At 48.0% G+C, this 27,530-nt stretch overlaps 2 protein-coding genes across 4 annotated transcripts in view; one reads left to right on the top strand and one right to left on the bottom strand.

Annotated features, from left to right (window-relative positions):
• Window positions 1-155: 155 nt before the first annotated feature.
• sspn (sarcospan (Kras oncogene-associated gene)) lies at window positions 156-9,112 on the top strand. 2 transcript variants are annotated; one of them, XR_007195026.1, is made up of 4 exons: window positions 156-716; window positions 2,730-2,816; window positions 5,596-6,143; window positions 9,092-9,112. XR_007195026.1 is itself a non-coding variant. In XM_048256762.1 (3 exons), exons 1-3 carry the CDS (start codon window positions 507-509, stop codon window positions 5,953-5,955), a joined length of 657 nt encoding a protein of 218 aa, XP_048112719.1. In that variant the 5' UTR covers window positions 156-506; the 3' UTR covers window positions 5,956-8,004. The 2 variants fall into 2 exon arrangements, 1 of the variants encoding a protein (XP_048112719.1); XM_048256762.1 differs by lacking the exon at window positions 9,092-9,112 and having other exon boundaries at window positions 5,596-8,004.
• Window positions 9,113-9,884: 772 nt separating this feature from the next.
• LOC125303185 (inositol 1,4,5-trisphosphate receptor type 2-like) overlaps window positions 9,885-27,530 on the bottom strand; it is a 36,033-nt gene continuing 18,387 nt past the window's right edge. Inside the window, exons 14-19 of one of the 2 annotated variants that reach the window (XM_048256759.1) lie at window positions 24,883-24,960; window positions 23,387-23,523; window positions 22,634-22,799; window positions 21,903-22,063; window positions 13,840-14,001; window positions 9,885-11,406 (exon numbers count right to left, since the gene is read on the bottom strand). In XM_048256759.1, coding sequence (XP_048112716.1) covers window positions 11,320-11,406; window positions 13,840-14,001; window positions 21,903-22,063; window positions 22,634-22,799; window positions 23,387-23,523; window positions 24,883-24,960 — 791 coding nt within the window. In that variant the 3' untranslated portion in view covers window positions 9,885-11,319. The remainder of the gene's footprint in view (window positions 11,407-13,839; window positions 14,002-21,902; window positions 22,064-22,633; window positions 22,800-23,386; window positions 23,524-24,882; window positions 24,961-27,530) is intronic. The other variant, XM_048256760.1, reaches the window with a different exon arrangement.

The raw sequence follows: 27,530 nt of genomic DNA, 5'->3' as shown, positions 1-27,530 counted from the left end.
CTTCTTCCCCCTCACTCATACTCCCTCCTTCCCGTCTCTCTCTCTCTTTCTCTCTCTCTCTCTCTCTCTCTCTCTCTCTCTCTCTCTCTCCTCGGCTGTGCTTTGCTCTATATGCGGCGCGCGGGCAACTCGAGGAATCTGCTCCAAATGCTTTCCATATTAGTTCAGAGGCTCTCCGGTTCCAAATAGCAGCGCGGTCTGGGCCTCTCTGTCAGCGGGGAGGGGAAGGGAAAAGGGAGGGGGGATGCTGGGGGAGCTGCCGTCAACCAGCGGGCAGAGAGCTAGTCACCAGTAGGACAGAGGAGCGGAGCGCCGGTCAGGGGCACAGAGGGAAGAAGAGGAAGAAAGGAACAAGAAAGGAGAGTGAGAAAAGGACGGATTAGAGAGGGAGAGCGAGTCAGGAAGAGAGAGAGAAAGAGAGAAAGAGAGAGAGAAGCTTCCAGCCATCGGATCGGGAGAATAGCAGCAGTCAAGCGTGTGGGAAGCAGCAGCGCGGCAGGAAGTGCATGATGGGATCGCAGAAGGAGAGGGAGATGGGCCAGGCGGACGGCGTGGTGAGTGAGGAGGCACACAAGTGCTGCGGCTGCCGCTTCCCGCTGCTCGTGGCCCTGCTGCAGCTCCTCTTCGGCGCCGCCATCGCCGTCCTGGCCTTCATCATGGCCGCCATCAGCCCCTCTCTGCTGGCCAGGGAGACGCCCCACTGGGCAGGGATCATCGTAAGCATGGACGCCTCCTTCCTCTTCCTCTTCTTCCTCTGTCCACTGCATGGCATGCCAAACCCACCCTTCCGCCCGGGCCAAGCATGAGGTCCGGCCCACACTAACTCGAAGCCTCCCCCTGACCCGTCCCAGCACTGGGCGAACTGCACGCACACCTTGTCCTCGGTGCAGCTCAGGAGGCAGTCGAAATGCTCCTTGTGTCTGTGACTGTCTGTCTGTCTGTCTCTGTCTGTCTGTCTCTCTGTCTGTCCATACACATGCACTCATTACCATCCCCCTGTGCCACTTGTGGTTTTCCTATTGTCGCAGTGGAAACTGCTGTGGGTGGACATGGTCCTGGACACTTTCCTATGCTGTGCCATACTCTCTGATCTCTACCGCATGCCACTTAAGTCATCAACTCCAAAGATCATATCTGGAGTGAGCCATGGTGTTGCAAAGCTGGCTAAGTTAATGGAATTAAACAGTGAACTCCATATTACTCATAAGTAAATGACTCACTGAGACCAGCCCTGAATTTGTAGCTAACATGCGTCATGGCTATTTTGAGGGGTTAAAATGCATGTAGTATACATGACATTATGTGGAAATAATACTCAGAGACAGCTATTTCAAGAGAAACGGTACACTTACAGGCTTGGGACTATGTTAAGAAGGACAGCTACTTTAACACTAATCTTACTGTGGGACCTCTTGCTTGTCCAGCACAGCCAAAGCGCCCAGAGGTAAACATGTTTACTCAGCCTTCATCCTGACTTTGTTTGGAGATTTGTCTCATTTATTTTGGTCTTGATTTGGATAATGTTGTTTTGCAGTGGGAACCGTTCAGTGACTTTGAAAAGGTGCTGCCCCCTATGTTTAAATTGGATTGTCAGCCACAGCCTGGCTGTTTGTTGCTAAAATAAAACGCGCCTGAACTCTTGTGATTGCTCTTGCTTGTGATTCATCTGCCTCAAATGTGGAAAAAGACATCCTGTTCATCCATGTTCACATAGCAATTACAGTTCTCACTACTGTCCAGATGGATTTTTGTTGCCCTAGTTATAGTACCATAGAGTCTAAATAGGATTGTCTGCTCTCAGGAAAACAGCTCCAGCAGTAAACAGGAAGATGGTTCCTGACTGGGCTGTATGGTGTCTCAGCTATTTGAGCCACTCTCTCCATATAGCAAGGTGACTCCTCTGGCTTGTTACTGAGTTGCTCTGGTGACCCTGACCCTGACCCTGACCCTGGCTGACTGATGACTGATGGCTGGGATGTCTGCCCTGTGAGGCACCGTGGAAGTCCTTCAGTCAGGCAGAGAGGAAGGTGAAGATCACGTTCATCCACCCTCCCTCCCCTCCCCTCATGATGCCAGCAGGCCATCAATGAACCTCTGGCCACACCAACACTTATAGAGTTAGAGCCTCACGAGATAGAGAAAAACACTTAGGTCACCAAGAAACCCCTAGGCCCCCCCCCCCTCAAACCTCTGCCCACCCGCCTGCCTGCTTCCTAAGAACCTGGGAAAAACAATTAAATTAGATACTGCACGTTAGTCACAAGACAGGAATCAAACTGAGAAGGAGAGTGTTATCGCGGCGAGGGAGAGAGAGAGGGAAAACTATCCAATTTACCACGGGCCATGATTACATTATCTGATGACAACTCAATGGTACATTGCACAATGTTGATAACTGCGCTCAAGAAAACCCTGGAATGAGCGGGGAATTGAAGAAGGCTGCTGAACCACAAATGAGATTAAGGGGAATGCTCGGCCAAGTTGGTATGTGTTTATAACCTGGCGCACAATGAAAACGTTTGTCGTGGACCCCGTTCTCCGAGCATGCGCACATGCGTTCATTAAAAGTGCACGGACAGCTGTATCTGAAAACTGGGTTAATTTCTTGGCATAATTTGTTTTTAAAGTGTATTAAGATTGGGTTTTTACCACTGTTGTGCACACACAGTTGTATCTTATGGTCCCTCTCTCTCTCTGTCTCTCTCTCTCTCTCTCTTTCTTTCCTCTAGCTGTGTGTGGTGTCCCTGCTGGGTTTCGTCCTCTACTTGATCACCTACCGGGCTGATGAGAGGACATCCATGCAGTTCATCGTCAAGGTGAGACAGAGCTTGGATAGTGTTGATATTTGCTCTGAAATTCAGTGGAAATTCTGCTGACGCCTCACCACGCCACCACAGCCCTAACTTCACCCCATTTCATAACACAGATTATTCAGTCTACCAGTTAGTCAGAACTCTTGCACTATGTGTGCAACACCTTGCAATCACCAACTCTCCCACATGCAGATTCAGAAAAAAGTTAGGGTTCAACATAGTGTGTTTGTATGTGGTCCAGTTATACATTAATTTTTCATGCAATAATGAGGTGAGCTTATAAAGAGACACATAAACGCTTTCATGCATACATACATACATACATTACATACATACATTACATACATACATTACATACACACACAGTATATGACATGTAGCCTTCAACCATTACAACATAGACACACTAATGTTGTTATACTGATGGAGGGAGGTCTAGCCAAAGTTAGCAGCATGTTGACCAGCCTACCCCTGACGAGAGATGCGATGCCTTTATCGCGGAGCGGGGGAGGAGGCTCCATCTGGCATGGCCTGACATTTTAGCGCTGGCCTTGCGGAGAGCCTGCAGCCACAGCACATCAGCTCATTAAAGTGCAATCTCGCTGGTGGTCATGCCACCAGCAGCACGGCACCGTACACAGCGGGGCCGCAGCAGGCCAGGACTGGACAGCCAGAGCGTTATGTAAGCCCTGGATTTAGAAGCAGGTTTTTACAGTTATTGGGGATTGTGTAATTACATAAACTACGCTGGCGTGTGGCTGTCGCACATAGTCCATGTAGTCATGTGTGTGTGGATACATGGATGTGACACGCATGCACACATACAGTACAGGCACATATACAAACACACACACACACACATGTTACACAAGCACATGCACAACTGAAATGGTCTTTATCTGTCTGAGCCTACCTGTATGTGTGCGTGTGTGTGTGTGTGTGTGTGTGTGTGTGTGGAGGGGCATTTGTCACAGTCTATTCACAGTTTCATGTCAATGGTCTAATGCTCTAAACGCTACTGATGTCAAATGGAGGGAAAAGAGGGAGGAGAATGAGAGTGCGGAGTGATGGAACCCATCTGATGATAGACAGATGGACAGAGAGGCCAGAGGGAGAGCAAGCCGAGGGACAGAGATCGAGACGCTGACAGAATGAGATTTGAGGGAGAGATGGGAACCTGGCATGAGGCGGACAAAGACGGGTTGAGATGAATGACCGATGTGGTCAGGGGAGGGAGTGATGGGACCGATATGCAGAGATGGGGATGTTGTGAATGAGGGTAGAGCAGCACTATCTTAGGGCCAGAGCAGATGGTTTCAGTCCCACATCCACAGCAGCTCCACCACTCCACTCAGTGTGGCCTCCTTTTTGTCACACAGCAACCGGTCTGTGGTCAGATTATGGATGGTTTGCAATTTAGGGACTTAATAAACTAGGTTCCACCAGTTTTAATAGGATGCCACTGTAATATGGAGGTATCATAATGAAGGAATATTAGCCTGGCGGGCCATCCTATATCATGAGCAAATTAATTTGCCGCCGCTAGGGTGCGTCTAGATTTCTAGGCTAAAGGAATATCTGAATAGACAGGAATGGTCAGTGATATGTGACCCACGTTAACCTTCCCCTACCTTTACTTAGCTGCCTTCCGTCAGTCTTGTTGGGCCTGCACAGTGAGCCCCTGAGCATGGCAGTATGGAGCAATAAAAACTCTCATTATTTGCACTTCCTCTTGTCTTATGCAATTCCTTATATGAGATTGTGGAGAAGAAGAGGTGCCCCTGATAAGAGAGGAATGTGAAAGTCAACAGGGCTAGCAAGGCAAGGCTAATGCTAAAGTCAACAGGGCTAGCAAGGCAAGGCTAATGCTAAAGTCAAAAGGGCTAGCAAGGCAAGGCTAATGCTAAAGTCAACAGGGCTAGCAGGGCAAGGCTATTGACTAATTGACTAACTAAACAAAATGCATCAGAAGTGCAAACAGTCACACTTACAAGAAGTCACATTGCAACAGGAAGTATTGTATTATAGTTACCTTGCGGGATCCCTGCCAGTGCCCCCTTATCCTAGCCTGACGAGCCAGAGCCACATTAAAATGTTAGCCTGGCTAGCGCCACCACTTCTCAATGAGACGTGGTCTGGGAACCAAACATTAATTTTCTCGTATTTGAAAAAAATGCCCAGATCCGTTTATTGGGTGCCACGGATGTCTATCAAATGCGTCTGTGCATAGCTCATCATCGCCTTGCTTTCCCCTTGTTCTGTGATTGGTCCCCTATCTCAGGCGAAAATTTGCTCCATGGTCTCCAGGCTGCCTTAGCAGCGTGAATCAAATCGCGCGCAAGGCAGCATGGGAACACCCAGGCTATTAAAATGTAGGATCTGGGCACTCACCGTTCGCAGTGCTCAGTCCGAGGGGCGGGATAATCAGTTGTCTTTCAAATTCCCTCTGCACGCAATAGGACAGCGGCAGCGCTATGATGCGTTTCCCACCAGCGGAGCTAGTTGGCTAGTTCAAACATTTGCCAACTTCATAAAAGCTTAACTCGTGTCACACTGTTGCAACTCTGCCATCAATCATTATGTTAAGCCCACCTAACGACTCTATACACGATTTCATTGGCCTGATTGAGTTTCGATTTCTGGAGCTCACAAGCCAACGGAGAGTTGCTAGACTAGCCCTGGCAGCAAATTACATTTGTTGCCGCTAGGGGCGCGTCTAGATTTCTAGGCTACCCTTATCCATCTCTGCCCACTGATCGGACCTGTGCTTCTCTTTGCCCAGGTGCTCTACTTCCTGCTGTGCTCGGGGGGCCTGGTCATCTCCGTGCTGGTCATTGCCTTCCAGGGTCACCACTTCTCACTGGCCAACGGCTTCAGCTGCCGCGAGCAGGGGGAGGACTGTGTGTGCACGCTGGACCCTCTGGACCCCATCGCCCGGACCTTCACCTACGAGGCGGTGGGCGACTGCTCGGCCGTCATGGACACGCTCAAGATCTACTTCCTGCTGCAGATGGTGCTGAACTTGGCCGCGGCGCTGGTTTGCGCCGTGGGGGCCTTCGTCATGTGGAAGCACCGCTACCAGGTGTTCTTCGCCGGCCTGCAGGTGGGATCACTCTCCACCCAGCACTGGCAGAAGGTGTGAGTCTGTCGGAGAGAGAGAGAGAGAGAGAGAGACGGAACAGAAAGGCTGAGGGCTCTGTGAAGAGAGGTTGAAACCATGTTCAGCGTCTTCTCACTTGCCTAATAAACAATGTGTGTGTGTGCCGTTCTAGTCACCAAATCCATGGTTGTCCATGGTTGTTGTATTTTTTCTAATATCCCACTTTACTGGTATGAGTCTGCTTGGCTGTGTGTGTGTGTGTGTGTGTGTGTGTGTGTGTTTGAAAGAGAGAACCAGAGAGAGCTCAGATGACCTTTGAAAAAGTTTCATAGGTTTATACTTTTCTAAAGTAGCTTTCTATGCAACTTCCTTACAATGTGTTAATACAGGTGCCAGTGCAGGAGACCTGCTCTCTGTTCTAATTGGCATACTTTTGTCAGTACACTTTCATGCAATGCACTGTGCACAGGGTAGTGATGACTCAAATTGAACACCAACTCAGTGCACTTAGCTAAAATGACGATTACAATATTTAAACAGAACGTTACTGGTGTGTTCTATACGACAGCAGCATTGTTGTGTTTTGTCAAAACTTGGTTGTGCATCTGTTAAGTGTGTTTTCCACTGCTGCTGCACCAGCTTCCTCAAACAGTTATCTTGAAAATGATCCCTGCCCTTCTGCTATGAATCCAAGCTCTGTTGAGGGCGTTGAAAGTGTCCAGCATTTTACACTCGCCATGAGTTTGCAGCGCGCGTTGCGTCGTCATAATGATCAGTGTGAACGCACTCATTGCCCTCACATTAGGTATTGTAAGTACAGAAGTAAGCAAATTGGAACAGAGTGCTGGCATTTCTCACAGACAGAACCTATGACGCAATACTACAACATTTTGCAATGAGGATGTGTTCACCGGGGTAGTGAACCAGAGATATGCAAGTACGCTTCATGCTGTCTTCCTCTGCACTTTTGATGTCCTTTTTACAGATATAAATCAAGTCAGCACCATTGCCTTATACAGCATTTAAAATACATGCAAGATAAGTCAGTTTACAAGGTTGCCAAATATAAGGGGGAATCGCATTGGCATTCTGAACTGTGTTGTATCTCTTTAAGACAAATGTTGCTGAACAGTGTTTACTACTTTAAAAAAGACTTTTATTTTGACCTCCTCCTGAGCTGTGCAGACCAGCTGTGGGAGGGCTGTCAGGCAGGCAGTCAGGCAGAAGCCAAGCAGTCATGTGGAGTGTTGTGTATAAAATACTTTTTACATTTTACACAGAGTGCGGTGGTCTGACATAGATTTTCTCTACATTTAGTCTGAATTCAGTAATATCCTCTTTGGCTTGGTTTGCTATGTTTGTTGAATTTGTTGTTGACTCTCTAATGATACTACATGCTGTATCCTTTCCCCTTTGCGAGTCAGTATCATTACGCATGCTTAAAGGGAAAGAAACCAGTGCCTGTCTAATGAAGGGAAAATGACCAGCCGCGTTGTTTTTCTGACCCTGATCCGGAGCACAACAACAAGCAGCGCTGTTAGGTGGAGTCAGCGAGGCCTCTGGCCAGTCCAGTGGGCCGGAGTCACAGTCCAGCCAGCCACTGGAAACCTCCGCTGCTACTGCTGCCAGGGGGTGCACAAGGGGTACTCAGACACTCAACCCCACGCAGCAACAACACTAATATAGACACCAACTGCCATCTGCTCCAATGGAAAAGCACAAGGGTTTCAAATGCACTGTCCCACAATCCAGAGTGCACCCAACAGAAGACATACATAGACGGGAACTTTTTTATTTTTATTTTTTCTACTGGGATTGGTTGATTCAATCTTGTAATGATTTCAACAAGTCTGTGTGGTGTTTGGAGGAACCATTTTTAATGTCTGTACTGTTGGTGTATTTTTTTGTTCATTTTACGGTGTATACATATCAATGTATTCCCATTTGATGCATGGTCAAAAGGTCTTGGGTCTGGTGCTACAGTCAAATGCCTTGCACAGGTTACACAGCCACTGCTGATAGTCCAGTCTACATTCTCTGTGTACGTCTCTTTTTTTCTTATTTTTAATAAAAGATCATAAGTAAGCCTTACCATGCCTCTGTAATTACTTCTCCCTTTATAAGCTGTCACTCTTCTTACTGAGCTACCATCTGTAGTACATGTGAGATAAAAGAGTCTTGGCCGCTCTGTGGTCACTTTCATAAACCTGAGATATGACAGTTTCCAGAACATCCAGACTTGAGTAACTTACTTTGGGCTTAAGCTGATTTTCGAGGCCCAAACTCTCAGGAGCGTGTACAGCCTCAAAGAAGGCATGTAGTGCTGACACCATATTTCACAGTCTCACCCAGCTTTGGAGCAGTTCTCTGTCAGTGAACAGAGGCTGCAGTGTTCCTTGCTGGTCGAGGTGCGGCCCACGGGTGACAGACAGTAGCCGTGCTGGTGTCATGAGTCAGGGGGCATCGAAATGCGACGCCTCACCCTGCGCTCCGATTGGAGGACAGCCGAGTGCTGCTGAGGCAAAAGAGAAAGCTGCTGATGGCTGTGTCGCTCACTGTTGTGTGCTCATTCATTTATTTATTTATTTGTGGCTGTGCCTTCAGGGGTGTTCTGATGCTCCTCTCCGGACCTTGTGACCCGGTCCCCATCCCTGCTGGCATGACACAGGAAGTCACATGCCATGCATCACATGCGGCCAGTATATTTAGATTAATGATTGTTTATGGCCTTCGGCCGCCACAGAACACCATCTTCTCCCTGGAAACCGAGGCCACCTGCTTGTGAATGCCAGAGATGTGTATGCGAGTGTGTGTGTGTATGCATGTGTGTGTGAGAGAGTTTTTGCGTATTTTAGATTAATGCTGTGAAGCTTGTAGATGTCAAGACATTGATCCAGTAATCAATGTCAAAAATGGATGTTTTCACTGAATGTGGGGAGGCCGAGGAGTTCAGGTCAGGGGGTTGTGTGTCTTTGCCTGAGGCCCTGAGATGCAGACTGTGTACAAACTGAGGTAGTTCCAGGGAGAAACATTCAGAACCAAAAGCACTTGTTGCTGTTAATATTTCACATTGTGTCTACCTTCCTTGATGACAGCATAGCCTAGCTAATAATTAATCTGCTCTCAAGCCCTTTGGAACCAAACACATTGTGTGTGAGCAGAACAATGAAGGGAGGAGTGTGTGTGTGTGTGTGTGTGTGTCTGTGTCTGGTGAGCCAGGGGATTTTGTGCGTGTCGAAAACGGAAGAGTTTGTGTGTGTGTTGGTGGGGGAAGAAGGATACCACCCACTGAACCCTTCTCCCTGGCTGAGTATTTCAGATATGCTGGACTTTCCCTGTGCCACCGGTGACAGCTGTGGGTTATTATAGCGCATATGTGGGGGTTAATTTTAGCCACAGTTTCAGTCACAGCACAAACACTCCTGTCCTCTCAGTTCAGAGGAGATGGCCCTGGGGCCTGGACAGTCTTTTCTACAGATCTACAACCATTTTTAAATAAATAAAAAGTTCCTTTTACTTGTCATTTTCAATGTGATCAAAGATGACACAGCAGACTTACCGAGAGAATGGTTTGAGAAACTAGAGAACGGTTGAGGTGAAATTCTTTTGAGTTATTATGCCCTCAGTGGTAATTACTGACCGGTGTCGGTTCAACTCTCGTCTGGGGCTACAGCCCTCAGCTGAGCTGACGTCACACTGTCAGGTCAAGTTCACTTCGGAAGTGAGTAAGCTTATGTGTGTGAGTGAGTGGTGTGGCAATCACAGAGAAGGAAGATAAGGTTGTGTGTGGGTGTGTGTGTGTGTGTGTGTGTGTGTGTGTGTGTGTGTGAGAGAGTGAGAGTGAGAGTGAGAGAGAGAGAGTGAGAGTGAGAGAGGGTGTGTCTGTTTGTGTCAGTCTGTTGACAGCAAAGTTTCAGCCCAAGTTATTGCTGACAGGTAGAGGCAAACGTAGAATACAAGCAGCAGATCACTCCTCTCTTTATCACAGCTTTATTACAGTAGATCTGACCACATAAAACACAGCCTGCATTCTCTTCTCATTAAACATTACAAGGACCATTTCATCTGAAGTGCATACTCCTCTAGTTCCATTGTGCAAACTTATCATAACACATTTTTTTACTGAACACTCTTGTTGTGCATTTAGTGGTCACTGGCAGGATTTTCCCTTTGGGTGCTAACATCAGTCACACAGACAAGCAAGATTAGAATTCGCCGTAAGGTTTAAGTACTGTAAGTGGACATAATGATGAGATCACACTATGCAGTTCAGTGGTCCTGGATAACCCCCCCCCTATGTACCGACATGAGACATAAAACACAATTTTTCAAGTACATTCCACAGAAATAAACCTAATTTTCTCAATATACTTAATACAATATACTCAATATATCTTTTCATCTATTTTATATACAGCTTTGTTAGGAAGGCACAAGATGCAGCCCATGTTGCTTAAGAGGCACACCGGCGCAAAAGACAAATGAGATAAAACTTGAGATGAGAAATGAGCTGAGCGCGAATGTGGGACAACCAAACACGCTGGCATAAGGCGAGGCACTAGTGGGCAGCTCCGCTCTGCCAGAGAGATGATGCGGTTTTCCAGAGCTTTCTGCTTCCCTCCCGCAGATCCAGAAATGGCAGTCTCTAGTCAGCATTCTTCTGCTCAGGGAGGGAGGGAGGGAAGAGCGTAGTCTGATGCACACGGAAGGCCCTCCTGAGCGACAGGCACATGCCACCCATAATGCACCTGGACCACTCCAGTTTGTCCCTTGTGATTTGACTGTATTAAAATGGCACTTTGTTTAGACACACAAACCCATAATTACATACATGTATACACAAATACAGACAACTCTATCACACACATACATGACATACACCATTAAAAAAGTAATACTACAACCTTTTTTAAATACTCTTTCCTTGGAGCACTAAGAATGTGAGACTGCTAGTTCCAGTGGCCCCATTAATAAAGTCCATGACCCCTGCACTCTGCCCGTTGGCCCATAGATTAGGCACGAGGGCAGGTCTGAGGCCTGTACTATCTGCTGTGTAAACCTCATCTCATCTCCTTCAGTATGGAGGGGAGTGTGTGTGTCACTTCAGGTGGAGCACACCACACAGAGCCTGATGTGCAGCGCCGCACACACCACACTGGGACCGGAGCGTTCAACAGCAGGGCTCGGAGGCTCCCAGTGCCTAGCCTAGCTCACCTGGGTTTGTTTGTCTTAGTCTGTTAATGAGCAAGTGTGTGAGTGTGCGTGTTTTGTGTGTCGTTGGCCCTTTTGCATCCATTGGAATTGTGTTAAACTGTGAGTATTTTCCCTCATACCAGTGAAATTGTAGAGTGTATTTTTGTGTGTGTGTGTGTGTGTGTGTGTGTGTGTGTGTGTGTGTGTTGGCCTTCAGTGCGCTGGAGCGATGACATGATGGTTCAACTGCGGCGGCCCGAGGAAGCCCATCCTCTGCTTGTTCTTCCTCTGCTCGGTCATCTGAGGGCATCACAGAGAGAGAGAGAGAGAGAGAGAGAGAGAGAGAGAGAGAGAGAGAGATTTGATGAAACAGGCTCAGCCCACAGAGCCCCACACCTCGGGGGCAAACACGAGCAGGAGCCCAGTAGCAGCCCCCTCCTCCCCGAGGCCTCCCCACACCGTGGCCTGCTAGAACTGAGCAGCCTCTGTGATCATATTAATTACATGAAATGGGTAGTTTAGAAAAACAGAGTCCCACAGTGGCGCCGAGGGCCAGTAGCTGATAACGGAGGCAGAACTAATTGAGTTGAGATGATGGCATGATAATTGTACGTGCAAATGTGTTTGTATGTGCTGTTATGTTGTGTTGTGTTGAGTTGTGTTGTGTTGTTGTATGTGCTGTAAGTGAGTGTGTATTGTATGTGTTGTGTGAGTGACTATGTTGAAGATATTTGTATGCGCAGGCAGCTACTGTGCTCTCTTGAGAAAGACTGTCCATTCACTTGTGCGAGTGTGGACACACACACACACACACACACACACAGAGAGATAGAAAGAGGGAGAGAGGGGGGGGATCCAAACCAGTGTGAGAGTCTGCCTAATGACTTGGCACTGCAGCAGGGGAAATCACTTTAATAAGTTCCTTAATATCAACAGACATCAAGCAGGGCCTCTGGTCTCATGACTGAAGACGGGAGAGCAGCTGTGCGGCAGGACCACCAGCGAGAGACCAGCCCTCCAGCCTCCCAGCACTGCAGCCCTCCAGCCTCCCAGCACTGCAGCCCTCCAGCCTCCCAGCACTGCAGCCCTCCAGCCTCCCAGCACTGCAGCCCTCCAGCCTCCCAGCCCTCCAGCCCTCCACTGCAGCCCTCCAGCCTCCCAGCACTGCAGCCCTCCAGCCTCCCAACACTGCAGCCCTCCAGCCCTCCAACACTGCAGCCCTCCAGCCTCCCAGCACTGAGCACGGCCCCCTCATAGTCCACACGCTTACTAACTCACTCATCACCGGCCCCCCGGCACCACCACACACTGGACACGGCAAGCCCAATGTGTTCCACTGGCCCCAACCCATCTTGTTAGGACATAATGGACCTTATTTACCTGAATACTCCTGTTATGTGTAACCATGGCAACAGACATTCTCATCCACCTGACCTCCTGGAGATCACACCCTCTGGCCAGACTTCCTCATCCAACAGTCTCCATCTCAAACGTCCCTTTCCTTAAGTGAACACAGGACATTTCTCCTCCTCTCTCACCCTATCCGCCTCTCATTCTCTCCCTCTCTCTCTCTGTCTCTCTTCCCCCACACCCCTCTCTCCCTCCCTCCCGCCTCCCTCAGTGTCCCGGGTGCCATGGCTTGTTTTTCCCCGGCCGCACAGAGAGAGAGAGAGAGAGAGAGAGAGAGAGAGAGAGAGGAGAGAGAGATGGAGCATGTGAACAAGGGTGCGCGCTGTTACAGGAATCACATGCCGCAGAGGCAGGTGATGTACGTGATCCGTCACACCCCTGTGGAACTGGGACATCCAAAACAGCCCCATGTGGGGTCATGTCCTCTGACTCCCGTAACAGCACAACGCTGGGGACTGCAGCCGAACGAACCCCCCCCCAATAACATCTATCAGCAACACTTTTATTTTCATTTTTCTTTTTTTAAACATCCGCTCTTGTTTCTGTACGCTTGGATTGAGACGGTGCGATTCCTGGAGAGGAGCAAACACACCTGCCTCCGTAACCCAGACACTTTCAACATGGCGTGTGGCACAGAAGCAGCAATTACCTTGACGAGCGAGCGAGAGCACTGCGCTCTTGTCAAGAGTCCTCTCCGGGAACTTCAAATAGTGACTTCAAACAGGGGAAAGCTGGGCTCTCCACTTAATGATGTGTGATGTCTGCCCTTGCTCCAACACAGTGCTCGCTGCACTCATTTGAATGTCATTAACATGGCCGCGCGGCAGCAGGATATGAAAACTCCAACTTGCAAAACAATTTGTTGGATATGATGACAGCCCATTCTGGGGGTGACCCTAGCCCTCCGCCTGCTTCCTGGGCTGGCTTCTCTGCTCTGCTGATGGGTGAGGACACTGTACCGCTGCACTGTCCGGCTCTCACGCCAACAGTCTGGCTGACCAGTGCTCAGGTGCTGCTGTTGAGCTGTGCTATCATTATGTCACAGTCTGTCTCCAGACTTGTTGTCTGAGGCCTGTCGGTGGCATACGGGGCAGTCCCGCGTGGCCTGTCTTGGGCTGTGTTTTGCATAAGCCGTGCACTGGTGCGTGTGCTAAGATGACGAGCTGGAATATGCTAAGCTCGGCTATACTGGGCTTTAGCGCATCCCGCTCGGCTATTTTGGGCTGTGCAGAGAGGGCTGCTGGCAGCCTTGCTGCCGGCACATGTGTGTGAAGTGTGTGTGTGTGGTGTGGAGGGGGTGGGGGGGGGGGGGTGTGGCCTTACCTGCTCCTTGAGCTCGGACAGCTGGCCAGAGAGCTGGGTGACCAGGTCCATGGTGAGGTCCAGCTTGTCCTGCAGGGAGCGCATCTCGTTCTGCTCGCTCTCCCCCTCGCCGCTCACCAGGGACATGGCGCGCATGCGTGGGAACCAGTCCAGGTTCTTCTTCTGCACACACGCACACACACACACACACACACACACACACACACACACACACACACACACAGTCAGACGCACAGACGTACAGACAAGACAGGGAAAGGGAACATGTAAATATTAATGAGCAAGCTGCACCAACTCTAGTCCAAGTGTCTTGTCTGCATGTGTGTGTGTGCTGAATGGTCAGTCTCTCTCTCTCTCTCTCTCTCTCTCTCTCTCTCCCTCCCTCACACTCTCGCCCTCTCTCCTCTGACGCGTGTGAGTGTAGGGAGCTGGCTCTGGGTTGCAGGCAGAGAACTTTCAGTACCGCTCACACGTGCCAGAACTGAACACAACAGAGGAGAGGAGAGGAGAGGAGAGCCGAGCTTAGCAAAGCAGACAGACTCCACTGCACCGTCGGCCAGAATACAGATTATGCGTGAGGGCAGCAATGCAGTAATATAAGTGTCAAACTCTGTCCCCCTCTCTCTCCACTGCAGTGCTCTGAAGACAGAGAGAGAGAGAGAGAGAGAGAGAGTGAGAGTGAGTGAGAGTAAGAGTGTGCCAGAGTCCTCCCAAAGCCCAGCGGAGGGCCCCGAGTTGGGCCAGTGGGGGCGACGGTTCCTGGACCGCACGGCTGAGAAGGTAGTCTAACGGCTGTGGCAGCCAAAACCAGGAAAAAAAGAGATGTGACTGGGGCCATGACACATAAACAAACAGATTAATCACACAGAGCGGAGCAGACACGTGTCCCAATGAATTATTCACTCTGTGGGATCAGGCCTGTAACCCGATATTTACTGAGGGTGTGTGTGTGTGTGTGTGCGTGTACTTGTACAGGTATTTCATAGAAAGTCTGTGTGTGTGTGTGTGTTTGTGTAGGATGTTTGTGTGTGTATGTGTGTGTGTAATGACGTAAGTTTGGTGAATGAGATTAGGCGTGTGTGTGTGTGTGTGTGTGTGTGTGTGTGTGTGTGTGTGTGTGTGTGTGTGCAGAATGTTTGTATGTATGTGTGTGCAGGCAGGCTGTTCCTGTTTTTAATTAAGTGTACTGTACATGTCTAAGATAATGCTTGTGTGTGACTACATGCGCGTGAATGAGTGCATGTGAGTGTACGCACGTGATGGTGTTTGTCCCGTTCAGTAGGTGTGTGTGTGTGTGTGTGTGTGTGTGTGTGTGTGAGAGATAAGGCCGAGCGAGCTGTAGTGGAGTGATCAGGCCGGTCTGCGGGAGGTGACGGTTATGTAACGGAGCTGGGAGCCGCCGCTCTGGCTCAGCACCACCACAGCAGAGCACAGCAGCAGAGCACAGCAGCGCGCACCGGCGGCTCCCGCGTGTGAGTGTGTGTGTGTGTGTGTGTCTGTGGGGAGGACCGGGGTGTGCAGGAGCTCCGGAGGTAGGAAAAGGGTGTTTTTCCCCCAGCCTACACTTACGTAAGGAGGAAACAAGACACACACACACACACACACACACACCCCCTTTGTCTTTACTGCAAAATGCCACATCCACACTAGAAAATGATACTGGAAGTATTATTTTCCCTGGAACTGAGAGAGAGAGAGAAGAGAGAGAGAGAGAGAGAGAGAGAGAGATGATTACGTGAGGACAGACGAGTGTTGCGACGGCTCCAGGACTCAGACTGGGGTATTTGTGCTGGGCTGCAGGGTGGCAGGCCAGAGAGGGTGGGAAGGGTGGTGCCACAGCGACTCCAAAAACAACAGGCCCCTTTCTGCCTCACTCACACTCACTCTGGCAACCGCACAGGAAAGTAGGGCCACACAGCACCCCTCACACACACACAAAGGAGCACATGGAAGTCTGGGAGTGGTTGGGTCCCTATCAAAGGCACTTCTGACCAATCACGTTAGTATTCAATTCATAATCCAGAGTTCATTAGCCAATTATTTGGTTGGAAGGGGGGCAGTCACAGAGACTTCAGAGGTATCTGTCTCGGTACATTAGTGCAGGAAGTCAAATGGCTTGCCATGTATCAAGTGTTAAGGCAACAAATGACGATTCTTTACTGTGCAAAAACACGCAAGGAGATTGGACAGTTTTAGCTCCAGGTGAAATGATTCACAGTGAAACATGTATATAATGTAAATGTAAATATGTCTTAAATAAACACACAGTACACATACTCATGGATTATTACTCAACACTACCATTTTTACTTGAGCTAGTTCCAAAAATCACATAACTTCATCATCATTCTAGACAAACGACTGTTTATCCCCATTTCTCAATAATTGACACAGGCAGTATATAGACAGGTAGTGAGTTTGCGGTAATCCAGGTAAATACAGCCCCCGTCTCCGTCCCCTCTTCAGCAGCAGTGCTTCCTAATGCTGATGTGCTGAGGCTTCCTGAGGTCCCACTGAGTGGCTCTGAGAGTGGCCGACAGCAGAGAGACTGAGGAATGTGTGCATGTTTTTTTTAAAATAGCTCCAGAACTACCAGTAAAGCAGCACAATACACCACCACCACCACCATCATGTGATATCAGCAGAGTGTCATATAAATAAACATCTACTGAATGTAATTGATAGTTGCCAAATGGCACCAAAAGTCATGATAAACAAGCATTGCATACAATTACTCTGTTTGTGTTATTCAACAGGTCAACCAGGTCAAAAAACAACTTCTCCTTATGGAACTGTCTCTATAAGGTTTGGGGCTGTATTCAGCAAAGCAAATCATTGCATGATTAAAATAAAAGAGTGTGTTTACAAGAATACAAGTCTCACGAAAAAGTCCTTATTACATTGGCTATGACTATGACACTGAAATTGCTCAGATTTTTATCCACAAAATATAGGAGTTTGTAGAGAACATTGGGTCTATTTCTTGCCATGTACCATGCAAATAAACGTGACTTGACAAGAACACATAGCTTACATCTCCAAACAATACAGCTGATGCACGCTGACTGATGCTCGGAATACTAAAGTGATCCTGTTGCCAGGTGATTGCTTCAGCTGAAATGTGAGAACACACGAGGTGAGAACATGTCAGCACGAGACGGCAGCATATCAGTCATCTAGACGTGACGCTACGTCTAAAGTGAAAAGAGCTCATTTCCCCATGGCTTATCTCAAAGCAACTAAAGAGGAAACGCAGGGTGTGGACCTCCGCCCCGCCGAGTCTGGACACGTTAGCACAGCAACCTGAGCAGAGTCCACTCACGCTAATGAGCCATGACTGGACTATGGCTGGCCTAAAGGCCCTGTTCAAACATCCAGCAAACTTGTTATCGGATCCACTATTAATGCATCTCTCCATCTCCCTCAGTCTCTCTCTCTTTCCCCCTCTTTCTCTCTTCCCTCTCTGTCTTGCACATCACGTGCTGCAGCAAGTCTTTCCGTCCGGAGAGAACGCATTGGAGTGGCTGCAGCGCGGCCGGCAGAGACAAATGAGGGCTGGAAATAGCAGCGTGATTGCTGTAATCAGCGTGATGAAGGTGGCCAGGTTCGGCCGAGCGCCGGGTCTGAGTCGAGGAGAAAGGAAGGGCTTCCCAGGATGCACCGCTTCGCCTGCCATGGGACCCTGGGCTACCGACGACCCGTAGCCGGTCCCGCTGGGAATCCGTGATCTCTGACCCCACCCGGAGAATCACAAGCCTGGAGGCCCCCTTGTTTTTCGCTTTCTTACTTTCCATCTCTCTCTCTCTCTGTCCCTCTATCACACACTCTCTCTCTCTCACCCTCCCTCCTCAGTCTCTCACTCCTGTTACCGCCAACAGTGCGTGACGACTGTGTTGCCTAGGAGATGCCTGACTCACTGTGAGATAATGAGCGACTGGGCAGGGGTGAGTGTGTGTGTGTGTGTGTGTGTGTGTGTGTGTGTGTGTGTGTGTGTGTGTGTGTGTGTGTGTGTGTGTACAGGGGGACAGAAGAGCACGTGCGAGGCAGGGCTGAGCTATTAGCAGGCCACTTGAGATGGGTTACATAACACTGCTGTGGTTGCGGCAGCAGTACCTGCTAGCTCTCCACTTTGTGTGTGTGTGTGTGTGTGTGTGTGTGTGTGTGTGTGTGTGTGTGTGTGTGTATATATTCTGAATGTATGAGTGCGTACACAAAGCATCCCCAGTGAGTCATGTTTCTGTATAATTACCAGACACACACACATACACTATATCTCTAGATAACCAGCATTACCGCACTAGTCCTGTTAAAGGCGGTATAGCATGCATCCAGTGTGCACAACACAGGTGACTGTGAGTCGGAGGGATCTGGTGAGAATCCTGAACACTGCCAGAGTGCTGATTCAGAGTCAGCCTGGATCACTTCAGGAGTCATCTGACCGACTGATTCGTTGCCAGGGCTTCCAACATCAAGTTTCAGAATGAGGGTGAGAGCCGACTACTATGAAGAGCTGCAAACAGCACGTTTGCACTTTTAGCCTCTGAGTAATTCACCAAAACCCAACATCTGCAGACATTACATTACATTACATTACATTACATTACATTTGGCTGACGCTTTTTAACCAAAGCGACTAACAACATGGTAAACAGTAAGTTTTAGAACAATTCTCACAATTTTAGGACAGTTTCAAAAAAACATTAGAGTACAGTAGAATAAGTGCGTCGGTGAGTGCTGTTTTTAGCAGTTACTTGTCAGTTTAAAAACGGCTGGTGAGTGCTAGGATCAGTAAGACTTGTTGTAAGTGTTGCTATGAGTAGATGTTCTCTAAAGAGCTGGGTCTTCAGGAGTTTTTGAAAGTGGAAAAGGATGTCCCTGCCCTTGTAGGAACTGGCAGTGTGTTCCACCAACGAGGAACAACAGATGAGAAAAAGTTTGGATTGGCTTGAGCGCATGCCCGTGGTAGAGCTAGACGTGGATTCGATCAGAGGGCGCAGCGGTCTGGAGGTAGTGTAAGTCTGTATGAGGGCATTCAAGTAGGTGGGAGCAGAACCGGAGACTACTTTGTAGGCAAGCGTTAGAGACTTGAATTTGATCGCGGCCGCCATAGGTAGCCAGTGTAGCTGGATGAGCAGCGGGGTAACATGTGCCCTTTTGGGTTGGTTGTAGACCAGGCCCGGCGCCCGGCGTTCTGGATCATCTGAAGTGGTTTCACTGCGCAGGCTGGGAGACCTGTCAGGAGGGCATTGCAGTAGTCGAGTCGTGAGATGACTATTGCCTGAACCAGAAGTTGGGTAGCATCTTGAGTCAAGTAAGTCCTGATTTTCCATTATGTTGTAGAGTCGCGGCTTGGCGGCATGACCGGCGACTGAGGCAACATGATCTGAAAGTTTAGTTGGTTGTCGAGAACAACTCCTAGATTTCTTACAGTCCTGGTCGGTGAAACAGACAGGGAGTCAAATTTGATGTTGATGTAAGTGGTGTATGGTAGGTTTAGCTGGGATGACCAGCAGTTCAGTCTTTGAGAGGTTCAGCTGGAGGTGGTGTGCCTTCATCCATGTAGCTATGTCTGAAAGGCAATCTGAGATCCGTGCTGAAACCAGGGGTCGATCAGGTGGAAAGGACAGATAGAGCTGTGTGTCGTCTGCATAGCAGTGGTATGAGAAGCCGTGCGAACGGATAATCTGTCCCAAGGAGGTGGTGTAGATAGCAAAGAGGAGGGGGGCCCAGCACTGAGCCTGGGGGACCCCTGTGGTGAGATGGTGAGGTGCGGATAGCTGACCAAGCCATGATAATGTTAAACGGCGTCCTGTGAGGTAGGATTCAAACCAGGAGAGAGCAGAACCGAGATTCCCATGTCAGCGAGTATAGAGAGAAAGATCTGATGATTAACGTGTCCAAAGGCAGCCCGATAAGTCAAGCAGAATGAGTACTGATGACGGAAGGTGCGCCCTGGCTTCTTTAAGGCTTCTGTTACAGACAGCAGAGCCGTTTGGTGAAGTGGCAGCTTTTGAACCCAGACTGATTTGGATCCAGAAGGTTGTTCTGTGAAAGGAAGTCAGAGACCTGTTTGGAGACTGCTTTCGTTCAATGCCTTTGGATAGGAAAGGCAGTAGTGAGACAGGGCGGTAGTTCTCGACTTGAGCAGGGTTGAGAAAGCTTTAAGTAATGGTGTTACCGGGCCACTTTGAACGCTGTTGGAAATGTGCGGAGGTTAGCGAGGCATTGATCACATGTGTGATAGCTGGAGCGATGGTCGGGCTGATGGACTGAAGTAGGCTCGTGGAGGTATAGGGTCCAGCGAGCATGTGGTAGGACGGCTGCATGTCAGGAGTCTGGAAACTTCACTCGGAGAGAGGCGTGAATGCTGAAAAAGATGTTCCAGCAGTCCCTAGAGGTTGTTGTAGGAGTCGCGGTATCTACTGAGTCAGATGCGTTAGTGGGCATGTAGAGAATTGACTGCTGATTGCAGCCACTTGTTTGTAAAAAATGAGGCGAGGGTATCTGCAGTAAGGCTGGATGGAGGAGGAGGCAGCTGAGGGTTGAGTAGCGATTTGAAGGTTGAGAAAAGTTTTCGAGTGTCTGTGCAGAAGGGAGAGTAGCGATGGGGAGGTTCGGCCTCTGAGACAGACAAGACATGAGGACGAAGAGGAGGAGTGGAGGAGAGAAGGGCAGACAAGAGCAGACAGGACCGGACCGGAGCGGACCGGGGAGGAGAGGACGAGACGAGAGAGGACAGGGAAAGGAGGACAGGTTCTCATCCTGTGCTCCTCCCAGCACCAGACTGCACCAGCCCCCCGGTCCCTCACCTTGTGTTCCACCAGCAGCCTCCCTGCCTCCAGCTATCTGTGGAGCCCCACAACTATCTTTTTACTCTATTTCCAATTAGTGACACACACACACACACACACACTAATGTATACAGCAGTCCACAATAGCATCCCACCCATGAAAGGTGTGTGCGCATGTCCACTCACGCCATTCATTCTCAAAAGAGAAAAGGATGCCAGTTACTCTCCAGTGCCATGATGGAACACGGGGTGGGGTGGGGGGGACAGTGGGAAAATGGAGAGAAGAAAGATGAGATCCCCACAAAAGGTCAGACACATGCCACACGCCACACCAGGGGCTTATTACAATGCAGAGCAGACTGGCGCTCGTCTGGATGATTTGTTCTCCATCTCCACCTCACCCTCTCTCTCTGTGTGTCTCTCTCTCTTTGTGTGTCTGTCTCTCTCTCTTGTGTGTGTCTGTCTCTCTCTCTCTCTCTCTCTCTCTCTCTCTCTCTAATGTGACTCTATTTAGGCAGAAGTGGTATGTGAGACAACTGTGACAATTAACAACCCCTGAGGCTTGGATTTAAAAGGGTGATGTGGAATGATTTAATCTCTAATGCTTTTAAATACAGGCTTTCAGGACTTCCTCTCTCTCTCTGTCTCCATCAGCGTTTGCAGACTTTATGCACACATATACACGTCCACATACTGCTCACCACTTCAGTCTAGACAGACAGCGACCTACGCCACAAACAAATCAACCGCTAATGCTGTAGTGGAGCTCTCAGGCACATAGCAGCATACCGTCACACGCAGCTCAGCCCAAACAACACGCCGCGCCACACACGCACAGACGCCCACGCGCACACACACAAACTATTCCCAGACCAACCAAAAGCAATAGAACAGCTCTACATAAACAAGAATACTCTCTGTTAGTTTTCCATAAGGACTTTCACCCATGTTAGTGAAAATGAGTCCTTGCTTTTGGCACAGGTGCATTTATTATTCAAGGGCAGACACTTCTGAATGGAATCCAGCACCTTAAGCAGTATGACGGAGATGTTGCACCTGGAGAACTACAACACCAGGCCTACTGCATGTTTTCATGCTGTTAGATGTATATACTGTAAACTTTCATTCCAAAACGTGGGGCCACCTAGACCAGATTGTGAAGCGGGTAATGTGCGGGTAATGTGTGTGTGTGTGTGTGTGTGTGTGTGTGTGTGTGTGTGTGTGTGTGTGTGTGTGTGTGCCATGCATGCTGCTGTGGGCAGTGCTGCTGACCTTGATCATCTGGGCCACGTAGCTCTCAGGCCCTGTGTACTCAGTGGGGTCCTTGACGCGCACCAGCACCAGGAAGTACAGGTAGTGCCACATGTTGTGCTCCGCCGAGCTGTGCTCCTCGAACGACACCGTCTTGTTGTCGAACTTGTCCCGCTCCAGCCCTGCAGACAGCGGTACATACACACACACGTTTGAGGAGACACTCACAGCTGTTACTATACACACACACACACTATCTCCACTCACACACAGCACATCCACTGATAAGCAGCACCAACGGGGACTTGTCTTGGGTGGTGGTCTGAAGAGTAAAGTAAAGCTGTGTGTGCACTGTGCAGCCGAGGTGTGAACTTCATGTTCACATGATCACCTTTGTGAACATGAAGCTCACACCTACAGCATCTGCACAGCAATAACTGCACCCACAGCAATACCTGCACATACGTCCTCAGTCTTCTGTCCTTTTTTGTGGGCCCACTAATGAAGCTCATAGTCACTGCATGAGTTGGAGTATAGATTCAGAAAACAGAAAAATGACATTTCTACCATGTTTCTGCAGTTGATTTCACCCATTAAGTACACCTTGAGGAGCACTAGTAATTACACGTTTCCCAGAATGTTTCAGCCAGAGCGCTAGGTCCCAGGTCAGTGCTGCTTACCACAGATAAACAGATAAACGTGTGTGTGTGTGTGTGTGTGTGTGTGTGTGTGTGTGTGTGTGTGTCTCTTACCACAGATGAAGCAGGTGGTCTTCAGGATCTCCTCCTTGCGTTGCTTCTCGCTCCTCAGGTCGGCGAAGGTGTCGATGATCACACCGAAGATGAGGTTCAGAACAATGATGATGACGATGAAGAAGAAGAGTAGGTCGTAGATCACACGCGCCACAAACAGAGCCTCCTACACACGGACCAAGGACAACCAGAGGTCATCACACCATGGTGACCACCAGCAACATACTACACTAGACATGAAATGGTAAATCATATTACAATATGAAAATATGGCTATTCAGTTCACCTAATTTAGGGTGAGTGATTTGTATAACAATAGATCTAAGATTGTATACCTCATACCTTAGACAGACAATAGACAATTAAGGATCATAGACTGACATATTTGACAGTGAACTTGAATGCGCCAGGCTGAAATCAAATTCTCAGGAACTCCCATGGGGAGGCAGTGAGTAGAGATCGACCAGAAGGGTTATTTAAATAAATACATTTTGAACTGTCCTATGTTTAAAACAAACAAACACACAAACAAACAAACAAACAACAAAAAAAACGTCTTAATATTTGGTGTCCGTGTCTCGATAACAGCAAGCAGAAATATTGTGATGATATTGCCATCTCAATTTTGTGTTCCATCTCTGGTGCAGAACCCTTGGCTGTGGCATGCAACGTGATCTGAGGAAGACCCCGTTTGCTGCTGCATTTATGAGTGTGGTGAATGGAATTGAAGCGTGTCGTGCTGATGCTACTGACTTCTTTCGAGGGCTTCCGCAGGATGTCTCCGATGCCACCCCCGTTGCGCAGGCCGTGGTTGAGGACCGTCATGATGCAGCGGATCAGCGTATCACACATTTGCTCGGTCTCATCGCCTTCCTCATCCGACGACATCACTGTGGGGGTCACACACATAGGAAAGGTCATTCAAGGTCACTAGAGACCTCAAAAGACCACTGAACAAAGAAAGGGGAGGAAGGACAGGAAAGAGTTGTCCAGTTGTTGTTTTTTTGTATTTTAAAACAAATCGGAGAAAAGCTATTTACAGTGTGTGCAATTAAGTGGAAAAATGGAGTTGCTAACAACAAAGCTGTTTCCAAGCAACAACCCACACATGCACAATTACTTTTTAACAGCCCTTTCAGTGGTGAAGGTCAAAGCGCTGCACTCTCCCACAAAAGCTCTCCCTCCCAAGGAAAACACACTAGCATCTCTCTATGAGACGGTGGGGGGGCTATCAGCTATTGAGAGCAGGGAGAGGCAAAAAGCGATAGCATGGAAAATGGAGAGAGAATAAGAGAGACTGAGGGACAGAAGAGAATGTGTGGGAGAGGGACTGGAACAAGACTGGGGGGAGAGAGTGTGTGTGAGAGAGATAGTGTGGTGTGTGTGTGTTTGAGAGAGAGAGAGAGAGAGAGAGAGAGAGAGAGAGAGAGAGAGAGAGAGACCGAGAGCAGCAACACGTGTGCACACACTTGGGGCACAGGTGATCCATGTAGGCACTCAGGTCCCCTGAACAAAGAGCAGTCACCGCTGCTCAGTGACCACACACACACACACACACACACACACACACACACACACAACATGAAGCTTATAATATATGTACATGTGACCACACACCACATTTAAACACATGCTACACACACATGTTGACTGGTAATGAAAGCAGCCAGTCTCAGACTCAAACAACATCCTTGTCAAAAGTCTTCAAAAATGTACATGCTTTCTTTCCATCTCCTTGGAGTTTAAAATCATGGGTGGGGTAGACTATGTAGACATGCATCACTCTCTCAACAAAGGCAAAACGGCATGCTTGTGTTGAATAGAGGATTAAGCCTCTACTTTGCGGAGCGAACTGAAAAGCAGCCATCCTGCTGCGCTTGATTGGTGTGAGGCGACTTTAGTCTGGTGAGGCCGTCTGGGCCCTCTGCCAACCTGGCACTGCCAGACGGTCACAAGGGGAGAACGAGGAATTGGACAAGCTAAGCAAAGTTTTTTTTTAAAGGAATTGCATATCTTTTTGGATGGATTTCAATGTTCTGCATTGCACTATAAATACTTATTGTTTTTACTTCCAAAATTCTAATCGGACACTCCTTTAAAGCTTGGCTCTCGATTTTCTTTTACTATTCCACATAATTCCTATCTGTTTGGGTTTATTAATTCATCTTATACATGCATGCATGTGTCTGTGTGTCTATGTGTGTGTCTCTGTGTGTGTGTGTGTGTGTGTCTGTGTGTAAATGACATACTTGCAGATCCTGCAGATCCTGATCCGGGGCAGCTGTCCTTTGAACACGTATCAACATCTAGCACGGCTGTTTCTTTCTCTGTAAGGGTGACACAGAGGAACATTTCCCCTAAGTTGGACGCCCCTGTGGCCAGGACCTCCCGTTCCACTAACTCTGCACGCTGACCGCTGGCCGCATGTCGACTACATCCACACTGAGGCCCCAATCGTCTAACACGTCATCAGCCCTGACTCTACTGCTAGGAGCCACAAACATGCCAGGTAACACTGATGGAATGAAATGAACAATGAATGAATGGCTTTCAACAGATCTCTGAATATGATACAACCAAACCAACAGAGTGATTTATTGTGTATACAGTACATTTAAGCCACATATTCAAAAAAGGAATGAGTGCTAAATGACTGTAGTTAGAGAATTGGCAAATATGGTCTAGTTAAAGTGCCCTATACTGTAGATGAAGGTCATACCACACAGCATGAGTAATTGATGTAAAAGTCCATGTTAAGTCCAGAAGGGTGAGCAAAGGTGACCAGCAACTGCATTAGATTATGTCTAGTGTATGTGTTACTGAAGGTAGTAGTTGTTGGGAGAGGTGAGACTGTGTTAAATGATAACAGGCCTTAGTAGTGGAATATGCCCAGCATCTGCAAGGACATGCGAGAGCTGCAGCAGCATCCACTGGGCCAAGAGACTGAACCACAGGCATTAGCGTGCTCAAAGCTGTGTGTGTGTCTCTCTGTGTGTGTGTGTGTGCGCTTGTGTGTGTTACATGTAAGGACTTAGGTATAAACACATAGATGGATGTGTGTATGTCATATCTGTGTGCATACTTTATCACATATTTTGGATCCTTATATTTTTTTTTTTTTTTAAATGTTTTCCTTGATAAAAACCCCATGAAAGTCCATGAAACGCCTTTTAAGTTGTGTAGAAAAGCATCCACTGTAGCACCCACCAACATAATAACTTCCCACCAACATAATAGAAAATCTGCATGTTTTAAACGTAATAATCCTGCCAACGTAACAATGTCCCACCAATGTAATCAACCAAAAATTATTACGTTTGCGGGAAATTATTAGGTTGGTGGCAAGGTTAAAAAAGTTATTACATTAATTTCCCACCAATGTAATAATTCACTGATTTAATGAAATGATATCTGTTTTACCAGTGGTAAGGGTATAGTTGTTAACGATTGTCATCATCTAAACCAATCTCAATCTCATGACCATAAAGCCTTGTCTACCTTTACTTAAGTTGGGAAGTTATAGGAATCATCCGGAGTAAAATGCACTTTAGATCAATTTACGGATGATTGGAAGTACATACGTTGAGTTGACATCAAAATCATGTCATTCGGATGTGTTTTGAGAAAGTTCGATTTTACCGTTTTTAGTCAAAACTCGTTAGCCTGGAAGTGACCAGGGCAAGTCATTTCGCCGCTACAAAAAGCTGGCGTCTTTAGGGGAAAGTCCATAGGAGTCGATTGCCGAGTGTGGAGTAACAAACTCTGGAAATTCACAATTTCGTTGCCGTTTAAAAAAAAAAAAAGTCCATACAACTTCATTTCAATTTCGAAGAAATACTGGACTATGTTTTAAAAAAAAAAAAAAACGACAACGAAATTGTGAATTTCCAGAGCGTGTTACTCCACACTCAGCAATCGACTCCAACGGACTTTCCCCTAAAGACGCCAGCTGCAGCAGCAACATTTCCGGAAAGGTACTGGCTTGATGAAATTCATTCTGGACTCTCTATCCGACCACATAAAGACCTCGGGATACTTCGGTTTGGCTTTAGGGACCCTCTACTCACTACCATGTAAGTGTAATGTTGTTTGGAACTGTAGAAGAGGTATAAAAATAGCGTTTTGTAGCGGCAAAATTACGTGCCCTGGTCACTTCCAGGCTAACGAGTTTTGACTAAAAACGGTAAAATCGAACTCTCAAAACACATCCAAATGACATGATTTTGATGTCAACTCAACGTATGTACTCCCAATCATCCGTAAATTGATCTAAAGTGCATTTTACTCCGGATAATTCCTTTAATGTAATAACTTTGTAAATCCACCAACGCAATAACTTCCTGCAAAACTTATTGGTTTATTACGTTGGTGGGAAATTATTATGTTGGTGGGAAGTCATTAGGTTGGTAAGTTTAAAACGTGCAGATTTTTATTACATTAGTGGTTTATTATGTTGGTGGGAAGTTATTACGTTGGTGGGTGTTCCACCCATATCCATACCCAAGTTTTTATGTCTTTCTCCATCTCTTAAATGTAAATGAGTAAATGTGTGTGTGTGTGTGTGTGTGTGTGTGTGTGTGTGTGTGTGTGGTGGACACAGACATAAGAGTCAAGTGTTCCCCTTTGCATGTGTCTGTGTTTGTGTACGTGCAGATGTAAGTGTGTCAGAGTGTGAATGCGTGTTTATTTTTGTAAGTGGAGCGTGCCTGTGTGTTTGTGGTAGTCTGTAAGTGTGCGTGTATGAAGCACTGTGGCCTGAGTGGACAGACAGACAGACACACTCACTCACTCACACACGCAGGCAGGCAGGCAGACACACAGCGAGATGAGGGGATTACGTAACGAGTGTGTGGCCGCTCCGGGGTTATGCAACAGGTGCACATGTGCTGGCAGGTTG

The sequence above is a fragment of the Alosa alosa genome, chromosome 11 (genome assembly GCF_017589495.1).
Source record: "Alosa alosa isolate M-15738 ecotype Scorff River chromosome 11, AALO_Geno_1.1, whole genome shotgun sequence".
In the NCBI taxonomy this organism is placed as follows: Eukaryota; Metazoa; Chordata; class Actinopteri; order Clupeiformes; family Clupeidae; genus Alosa; species Alosa alosa.
The sequence above is the reverse complement of the archived record's forward strand: the minus strand, read 5'-3'. Positions and strand labels throughout refer to the sequence as shown.